General features: G+C 43.8%; 1 protein-coding gene across 6 annotated transcripts in view; it reads left to right on the forward strand.

Moving 5' to 3' along the window:
* Positions 1-4,844, forward strand: part of COL14A1 (collagen type XIV alpha 1 chain) — a 150,593-nt gene extending 145,749 nt beyond the window's left edge. For 3 of the 6 annotated variants that reach the window (XM_083621797.1, XM_083621798.1, XM_083621802.1), the window contains one exon: positions 3,941-4,844. In XM_083621797.1, the coding sequence (XP_083477923.1) occupies positions 3,941-4,251 (311 nt within the window). In that variant the 3' untranslated portion in view covers positions 4,252-4,844. Of the gene's footprint in view, positions 1-2,983 lie in introns of all 6 variants that reach the window. The other 3 variants (XM_083621799.1, XM_083621801.1, XM_083621800.1) reach the window with 2 other exon arrangements.
* Positions 4,845-10,625: the final 5,781 nt, after the last annotated feature.

The raw sequence follows: 10,625 nt of genomic DNA on the forward strand, positions 1-10,625 counted from the left end.
GGCTGAACCCTTCAGCTCAGTTCTGTTCTGGCCTGTGAATAAACAAGAGTTGTTTGAAGAATCGCTGTGTCGTCTGATATGTTCACCCACAACTTAACACTGGCGATGAGGATGGACAACAGAGCACAGCCAGATGCGGCCACCCTCTGAGCAGAGCTGAATCACTGAGCTGAAACACCGAGCGAAATCACTGAACACCACTTTCAATCCCTTATTTGCATATGTGGACCTGAGTGAAAACTATCTACAGTATCCTCCTCCTGGCCCAGGGTGAGAACTTCAGTACATAACACCAAGGATCTGCAAAATCAGAAACAACACACACACCGCAGTTACACCTGTTTTCAGCCATTGCTCTCCCAAGTGATTCTGGAGCTATTCTTTTTACCTGAAAGGACCTTGTAATTAATTGCCCCAGCCCACCAGGGATCTCATTGTAAATGTGATGGTGTCATAGGGGCATGCAACCTAACCATAGCTACTTGGTCCCGGCAGTGAAGGCAAACAGAACTGCACTGCCTTCTCTCTGAAGACACTCGAAAGTGCATTCGGACACATACCTGTGTGTGCACTGAAGTACACACCCTTGTATTCTGACACAAATGTGCAACTGGGCCACTACGGATACAAAGTTATTGGGTTTCCCCAGCCACTCTGGGCGGCTTCCAACAAAACACTAAAATACAATAATCTATTAAACATTAAAAGCTTCCCTAAACAGGGCTGCCTTCAGATGTCTTCTAAAAGTTTGGTAGTTATTTTTCTCTTTGACATCTGGTGGGAGGGCATTCCACTGGGCAGGTGCCACTACCAAGAAGGCCCTCTGCCTGAAGAAGCGGTTTATTTATGTGTCCCGAATCCTCTGGCATTGAAATCCATGAGTCCTAGTGTTAGTGGGAGAGGGAGAAAAACTCGTCTCTATCCACTTTCTCCATGCCTTTATACATTTCCAATATATCACCTCTTCCTTGCCTTTCCTCTAAACTAAAAAGCCCCCAAATTTCTGAAACTCTGCCGCGTCACTTAACGGCAACTCAGCCCTGATGTCACAGCGCCCAGCGTTACGTGTGTCCAAATGTTCATGTTCCCCTGGTCTTAGAAATGCCGCTGCCATATTTTGGCTGAGAAGCACGTCAGAACGGCCTTGTCGTTCTTCTGCCCTGCGCTCTTCCAGAAATCCAGGAATTATTTTGGAGAGTGACAGTAGGGGAACCATCGTAAAATGATATTGCAACTGCGGGGACAAAGAGGCATCCATGCCAAACATGGTTATAAATCCCCAGGCCTACCTTTAAAAAATTACTGATTAATCCAAAGTGCTTCCCTGTGTGAACCACATACACAGGCTAAGCAGCCATAACTGCACCTGTGTGTCCGCATTGCAGATTTGAATAGCTCTGGTTGCCTGTTGGGCAGGGAAAGGAAAATGGTCGGGACTCAGTCCCTGTCAAGCAGCCAGTAAATGCTAAACAGTATATCTAACTAGAGCTAAACATGCACAGCCACAGTGCTGAGGAGGGGAATCATAAACATTGTGGCCTACTTCATTGGGTCAGGGAACTGTCAGGAGCTTGTCCTACACTCGAGTAGGACCCTGGCAGAGACACATGCTCGACTGGCATGTTCTCTCCCTCCTGGTCAATCGTTCGGGAGCTTCAAAAGCTTTCTTCAGCCCAAACATCACAGCGACCGATGCCAACAGACACCGGCACATTTAGGGATCCGCAGAGTCTTCACAGCTTGCATGACAGAACTCAGCATTTTGGCTAATCTACTTTATTTACATATAAACACACACGGAGTCCTGCAACATGGCTCCCTCTCTCTCTAGCATCAGACAGCAAAAAGAGAAAGAACAAAGGACAATAGTCCCACTTCACGGAACACAGTAACACAAACATCCTGTCTCCGTCACTTCCCACTTTGTGGAGTCAAAACATATACCGTCATGTGAAAGACAACAATCCTATGACTGCAATCATGGAGCAGGAATTCTAACAGGAACATGCCCAGTTATCTCATTCAAAGAGGAAAAACAAGCTTTTAACCTTGTAACTGAAGCAATTAAAACCCCATATAAAAAACAAAGAGCGTGTGAAGTGCAGGGCGTTTTGTTTCTTCGTCTCTTGTGCTTGTCATGTGCCATTGTCACATTGTCTAAAATAACCCAGTCCAACTTTCTTGAATGTCTTGTTTGTGTCATCCATCTCCTGGTTTTAACCTGATCTGCCTTGGTTGGTTGGTTGGGAAATCCCTAGCTGAGAAGCTCCTCGTTCATGTTTGTCTGAACAGCATGGGAGACCTGAGTGTCACTAACTAAGCCTCTTGTAATAATCTGAATCGGCAGTGCATATAGTTGTAATTCATGAATGACAGTCTTTTTTTAAAAAAAGAAGAAATCGAACTAAAATACTCCCATTGCATGGAGAGATTGTGTCTTGACGACGTTTCTTGAACAGTGGTTTTCAAATGGTGTTCCTGGAGAGCATTATCTGTTACTGGCTCCGCCCATTTTTGCCTTTGGCCACACCCACTGTTGGCATTATCTTCTGCCAAACGTGTGTGTGTGTTGGGTGAATTGTCAACCAAGCCTCAGAATTCTCTGCAACGTGCAACGTTCCCATGGTAAGCAAACTGATATGGCAAAACTCCTCGAGGACCTTGAAAAACACTGTTTGGTATCCAAGGGGCCATGGAAGGAAGGTGTAGGATCTTTGACACAAGTTCATGTACTGCATGTGAATGTTCTTTATTCTTTCTTGTTTTGGTTTGCAAAGCATGAAGCAAAGCCTTAGGTTGTACTTAATTAGTTTGAGACTCAGTCTTGGTTACAGCTTAAGTCACAAGATTAACCTGTAGTTGAACTGGCCTTGGAGACCTTTGTTTGTTTTACTGACCTGTATGTATTTCTCTGTTGTTCACCTGCTCCTGTCCCTCTCCCCCTCTTCCCCCCACCATCTTGGTTCGTTTTCGATTTCCGAAGGCTCATTCCCTTACAATGGCTACCCATATGGAAGGTGAAATCGGGTAGAGTTTGGTTTTTCTTTCTCATATGGATGAAGGTCAGAATGGCAACTACTGAACAGCCTTGATGCTTTCCCACCAGCAACACTGATTATTATTATTATTATTATCACCACTAACAAAGGATGCCTGCTCTGGTTTTCTTATGCTTTCTGCTAGAATTAAAACACTTGGCACATTTCTCCACGGTGCGCATTGCTAGGCACAAACAACCACTGGACAGGCTGTTATCCAGAACAGGATTGTATCGAAGCCCTGGGAGAGCTTTTGGAAAGGGAGCGCTTCACTTATTTGAGATAGAGCAAAACAGGGGGGAATGCCAACAAAATATTGCAGGTTGGAGTGTTCCTATTCAGGCCTCCAGCAAGCCAGTCAGATCCTATATGCAGGATTCTCCACTGAATCAGGATCATTTCCCCACTGAAATAAATGAGGGCTAAACACACTTAATCATGGCTGGGTTGTGTCTATTGGTTCTTAAGCTGCTCCATGTTCCCCCACACCCCTAACCATGCTGTGTAACAGACAACTCATATCTAATACAATTAGCACACTGTTACTGCTGGTGTCTGTTTCCAACTAACAGGAAGATAGTCATAAATCTTCCCCCATTCACTGGTGCTGATTTAATCTTGCAAGGCCGACTGCTTTGTAAGTAGAAGCAGCCGAGAGCAGCCTTTCTCAGCCTTGGGCTCCCCGCTCCCCCGATGATATTGGACTACAACTCCCATCATCTCTAGCTAGCAGGACCAGTGGTCCAAGGATGATGGGAGTTGTAGTCCAGCCACACCTGGGGACCCAAAGCTGAGGGAAAAAAGTTGCTCTATAGAGAGCAGTATTCAACCAAGCTCCTAACGATTGCTTCAATTTTGCTTTCTTCTTGCGTTAACTGTGCGGCTCCTCTTGGCGAGTTAAGGTGGCTATGGGGACCCAACTGATCAAGAGATCCCTGTCGTGCCGTTACCGCACAGCTCCTACCAGCTCTATGACTCCGAGGACCTTTACGATGACGATGATCAGGAGCCTTATCTAGTGCATGGATCCTACCATCACCCGCAGGCCCCCTACCCAGCACCTCGCTTGGCTCAGCCAGAGTTCACACCTGTGCGGGAAGAAATGGGGGCTCTCGAACTGAGATCTCCCGGAATAAGCCACCTTTCAAGAAGAATCTCCAAAAGAAGCGCCAGTTCTCTGAGGCTCAAGAGGAAGGTTAAGAAAACCTCTTAACGAACTATTTCTTTTTCTCTCTGTGTGCATTATATACATGAATCTTTTAGGCCTCTGTCCAGTTGCCTAATGTTGTCGTGGGAATTGTTTACAGGCTCATATCTTAAAGGGGAAAAAATTATATTGTACATTACCACTTTGGCAGAACCAGGGGGGGGGTAGCTAATTACATTGCATGCCAGAAGTTATTAGCTTTGTAGGGGTTTATTGTTAGATGGAAACTCCAAGGGACATTTCTGTAGATCTTTGTAGTTATTGTATTAGAATGGTTCGATGCACATTTCAAAACACTCCATCACCAGCTGTTATATCTGAATAAGTCAAGGAGCTCATTCCACTATTTCTTGCTTTCTGAATTTCTCTGCCTGGATTTTGATTGTGTGCTTTACTTGCAAAGTAACCCTTCTGAAGCCAACTGTGTTGGTTGATTTTATTTTATTTTTAATCATTTCCTTTGAAGATTTATATAAAGTGGGATTTTCTTCCCACAGCATTCTTATTAAATACCTATTAGAAACACACTAATAATTTATTGTGGGTCTATCACTACTCTATTTTATATACAAATAAACGTGGCAAACTTTTATAAATAATTTCATCTGTTGTATTTATTATTTTTAAGAGCCCACGACTGTGGTATGAAGTTTAATCTGGGGGTCCCTGAGATCTATAAAAAACACACACACCACAATCCTTGCAAGTTCCAGTTGTGAGATTGCTCTGTCCATGGAAGCATTTCTGCTTGACTCTTAGATGTGATTTCTGCATTGCTGGGAGCTGGACTACATGATTCTACAAGTTTCACACTTCGCTTAAAACGGAACAACTCTTCTAATTCAGTGTATAGGTTTCTCTTGCTGGATTCGGAGACGTATGTCAGACAGTTCAGGGCCATTTCACAGCTCACAAGATGTACCTCTCCGCTGCATCAACCCTAAATCTGTTCTGGACAGATTTGGGGAGAACATGTTGCATGCACGGGGGAAAGAGAGGACAGGAAGTTCTGTTGTAAGTGCATAAATCCTTGCGCTGATGGCAGTGGTGTAGCATGGGTTGCCAGTGCCCAAGGCTGTGCCAAGGAGGGTGGGTGGGAGGGAAAGGGATAGAGTATGCATGTGCATTTAACTGCCTAACAGCATCCGCCTCACCCAGGAGATCACAGCCACAGAGATAAGAAAAGAGGGGTCATTTTGTTGTCCGGAGAGGTCACTTCTTGGTTCACATGGAGAAGCCCAGCAGAGCCCAGTGATGGAAGCACACAGCTGTATTGAGACAGCACTGGGTGTTGAAATTTTGCACCCCCTAACAATTTTGTGCCCCAGGCAACCATCCCTGTGCCTTCTGTGTCCTCAGTGGGGCACACTAAGTTTTCAGAGGGTTTCTCTGCCTTAGCAGAGAGGCAATGCTGTTGCTGAGTTTTTGGCACTTTCCACAACGCTGGCATGAATCCCAAATGCACCATTCGAGCAACATCAGTTGCAGGTAAGCAACCTGTATTTTCTGTGGCTTAACACCCAGGCATTTGTTGTACAATAATTCCCACTTATCACCCATCCAATCTTTGTTTTTTCCCCAGCCTAGTATGCTACAATCATCTGTCTTGTTTATCTGAAGTCATGCTCACCTTGAGTGTTTTAGATGCCTCGTGCCTGTATATTGCATTACTATAGGAAAATACCTCCCCTGCAAGTGAAAACCTTTTCCCATATAAAACTTGCTTAAAGACTGCCATGAGCTATTCTCCAGCAAGATGGCCACATATGTCTATGTGCTGCATATTTATTCCAGAAATGGTGTCCCTTGTAGCCAACTCATTCCTCTCATTCTCTTATAATTAGGTCAGAATATGTTGGAAAACTGGCTGCTGAAAGACTCTGATTATTTTCCCCACTGATAATTTATGTCAGAAATGTTGGAATGATATAGTATAGATAAATTGATTCTGATTACATTTCATGCCATGATGTATGTACATTCTTATGCTGATATTCTTTGCCAGAAAATGCTGATTTCTCAAGCTTCTGCACACCAGAAGAAATAAACGAGGGTCTTTCTTCTAGATTTTAAAAGCAAATTGGTGGCCTGATAGCCTGATGTACACTGGGATCTAGAATAGGAGGCCTTGGCCCTTTGCTGTGCACTAGAGTTCTGATCCAGAACATCAGGCCTCAAGCACATGCTGTTTGCATTGGGGGTAAAGCTTCCATTTGGTCCAGTAGGAACTTTTATTTCCAGTGCAAATAGCAGGGACAAAGATGTGCTTTCCCAAGTCCACATTCCCAGCATGTTCACATTCTTGTTTCACCTGTGCTGCCTTGGTCATCTCCCCAGAATGGAAGATGGCAAGATCTCCAAGGATGTGCTCTGAAGGGAGTTGGCTTCGGGTACAAGGCCTGTTGGCAGAACAACTCTGCACTACAAAGATGTCTGCAAACGAGATGTGAAGGCTAGCAACATCAATGACCGCAGTGCCTGGAGGCAGCCAGGTTGTGCATCTGCAGCAGTGACCGCAGAGGAAAGACGACTAAGAGGAGCACAGACAGAAGAAACGCCATGGTACACCTGTATCAGCACAACCAGAGGCCTTCACCTGCCTTAGCTGCAACAAAACATGTTTCTCCTACATTGGTCTCTACAGCATTGTATCTCTCCAGTGGTTTGACTTCACCCCATTGTCTCCTGAGGTCAGATGAGTGCCAGCTTCTGAAATAAGTCCATGTCTGTTTCCCAAACTAAGATGCTGCAAGAGGGCCTGAGATGTGCCGTAAAAGTAAACTACCATGTTGGGCAGCCAGCACTCTATGGCTGTCAGAAGCATTGTAGTTAGGGGTGGGGAGAGTGAGGAGAACCTATTTGGTACTGATCTGCCTCCTCTTTTTTTAATATTAATTTTTATTAATTTTTCAACATATCATTTTCAACAATAATTAAACATACTTTCATATCTTATACCCTATTTTTACTTCCATCAATCACATCTGAAAAATTTCCAATCTATCCACTTAATATACATTTCTTACTTCCACTATTACATTTAAATCTCATAACTAATATCTCTATTCTTTCTGTACTTTGCAATGTTTCATATATTTTTCCTTACAAAACTTCTTGTAGTCCTACCAACGTAATTTGTTGATTACAGTTGCTCTTCAAATAGTTCATATATTTCTTCCAATCTTCTGTGAATCTCTGGTCCCACAGGTTTCGAATCCTTCCTTCCTGTCATTTTGTCTAATTCTGCATAGTCCATTAATTTTGTCTGCCATTCTTCTTTTGTCGGGATTTCTTCTTGCTTCCATTTCTGGGCTAACAATACTCTTGCCGTGATCTGCCTCCTCTAGACCAACATACATGCATCATCAAGTGGGAGTTAGGAGGTACCAAGATGCCATAGCAACAGCTTGCACGGCATCTGATAAGCACAGGGAGAGCTGCCCTAGAAATGTCACCATTGGCCCAAATTAGGATCCACCAATCAGTAAGGACTATGGCAAATGGAACAGGAGGATGCTAGCAGGGACTAGTTAAGTGCACTATCCCACAGTTGCCAGGAGTCCTCCCCATTGCTCTGGAAACTGATTAGGCAAATTAAGCAGATATATTGGTTGGGTCCCAGCTAAGGTTGGTTTAGCCGATTCCTGCGTTGCAGGAGATTGGATTGGATGACCCTCTGCAGTTCTACGATGATATGAAACGAAGTGAAACTCAGTTAATCTGGATCAAATATGAATAGAGAAAGGGAATTAAGTGTGGCTTCGGTTTCAGTTTCGGAGGGAAAAACACCGCACCAGATGGCAAAGTCTGGAAAACAATGCACTAGAGGTTGTAATAAATCAGTGCTGCCTGTTACTGAAGTCATCTTACAGTTTGTAGGGTAAAGATCAATTTTGTACCCAAAACGAAATGGAATCCCTGTATGGTGGCTTGAATTGGTATGCACACACACCCGGCCAAAGATGCACTGCGCCCAAATTGCCTCAGTAGACACACATATTGGTCCACATAATGTTCCTTGATGCTGATTTTTGTTGCTCCGGTAAGGTTCCTAAAATTACATACTCCGTAATATCCTGTCCAAGATTTTGACAGTATGTTTTAACCCAACTCCCCACAAAATCATGACCTAATATTGCAGCTGGTGGGTGTTTTTTTGCAGTGATTAAGATTTACCTTAGATGAATATCTGGTCTATTAGCTAAGCATACAGTATTAACAAGCAATCTGAAAGCAGTGTAAATTGCAGTTCATGACTGACTGGCTGTAGACAGCATCCAAGGATATGCTAGGACCTGTTGGAATTGTTCCCAAAATTAAATGTGAGAGGGAATGGCTCCTAGTATTTCATATGCTGTGCAGGATTACGCACAGTGCAAGGCCAATTTGCTAAATGGCCTGCAATGTAAATATTTGCATAAACAGTTATGCAGGATTGACAATAGGAGAGGGCCAGAACTTTCTCTGAAAAACTTCCTCACTGAGTATGGCTCACTATCCAACAGCAAGCAGAGGAAGAACTCAGAAAGACAAAGAAAGTAAAATAAGATACTGTATAGGATTATGCCCAAACCTTGCTGTGATACTCTGCACATTCAGATATCCAAACAGCCAGAGTTTACCCGTTTCCTTACATGCTTGTGCTTTGCTGTTTAGCCTCCGTCATTTTCAGGCAGAGACCATGCAGGGAGGGAGGGAGGTTGGACAAGGCAGAGATTAGAAATATTCCCAATGGTATCAATGGGAATCGTGGATTTGTTATGCAAACACTTGCCCAATGATTTCCAGGGAATGCATTGCATTTCATAAGCAGGACCTATGTATTTGTTGTTGTTGTTTAGTTGTGTCTGACTCTTCGTGACCCCATGGACCAGAGCACGCCAGGCACTCCTGTCTTCCACTGCCTCCCGCAGCTTGGTCAAACTCATACTGGTAGCTTCGAGAACACTGTCCAACCATCTCGTCCTCTGTCGTCCCCTTCTCCTTGTGCCCTCCATCTTTCCCAACATCAGGGTCTTTCCCAGGGAGTCTTCTCTTCTCATGAGGTGGCCAAAGTATTGGAGCCTCAGCTTTAGGATCTGTCCTTCCAGTGAGCACTCAGGGCTGATTTACTTAAGAATGGAGAAGTTTGATCTTCTTGCAGTCCATGGGACTCTCAAGAGTCTCCTCCAGCACCATAATTCAAAAGCATCAATTCTTCGGCGATCAGCCTTTTTTGTGGTTCAGCTCTCACTTCCATACATCTCTACTGGGAAAACCATAGCTTTAACTATACGGATCTTTGTCGGCAAGGTGATGTCTCTGCTTTTTAAGATGCTGTCTAGGTTTGTCATTACTTTTCTCCCAAGAAGCAGGCGTCTTTTAATTTCGTGGCTGCTGTCACCATCTGCAGTGATCATGGAGCCCAAGAAAGTAAAATCTCTCACTGCCTCCATTTCTTCCCCTTCTATTTGCCAGGAGGTGATGGGCCCAGTGGCCATGATCTTAGTTTTTTTGATGTTGAGCTTCAGACCATATTTTGCGCTCTCGTCTTTCACCCTCACTAAAAGGTTCTTTAATTCCTCCTCACTATTATCTGTGGAAAGTAACACATTCCTGTTTGACCAGCTTGGATCAAAGATTTTCAAGAGGCAATAGAGCAGAGTTAAGTGGACAACTGAGTAGACTTGGGAAAATGCTCACAGAGAAACTGACCGTAGTTCGCCAGGAGGGCAGCGTGCCCAAGTCACAGCTTTTGCGTGAGAATGATCATAATGAACAGTGAGCTATAATTTTTAATGACGGCTGTGCTATGCAGGCTGTATGAAGTTCACACCGCATATTAATCTCGCACGTTCTTTCCCCTTGACCAAAATTTATCACTCGTAACTTGGCTTCTTTAACTCCAGCCAACAGTGTTAAGACCTAAGTGCATGTCATAAAACAGGAACAACTGCCAAAACATTTGTTATGGCCACTGGGATTGACTTTTTGTAGTGTCAGAACTAAATCATACCTGTAGTCTTGATAACTATATTCGATTTGTTCAAATTATTGGACAAATCACAGGAAAACTGTGTTGCACCCAGGAAAGGAGAAAACCTCATGCCCTCTGAAAACAGTTCAGTAAGAATGCCCATTTTGCAGATTTTAGAACATTTTTATTTATCATTTTATACATGTGCCAAAAGGAGCAAGAGGCAGATGTGTAGCTTCAAGATTTCTTCCAAAACCCAGTCACTTTTTAATCTTAGGAGAGTTGCCGATTTTGCCAGATGTTCTAAGAAGTCAGAGCAACTCCGAAGCATTTAACACAGGAGGAACAACTAAGAGGGCCTAACTCAAACACCTACACTGTAGTTTAGGAAAAGATGCTGCGTTTTACCGAAGCAGTTCAAAAT

Source organism: Podarcis filfolensis, assembly GCF_964270895.1.
Source record: "Podarcis filfolensis genome assembly, chromosome: 7".
Classification (NCBI taxonomy): Eukaryota; Metazoa; Chordata; class Lepidosauria; order Squamata; family Lacertidae; genus Podarcis; species Podarcis filfolensis.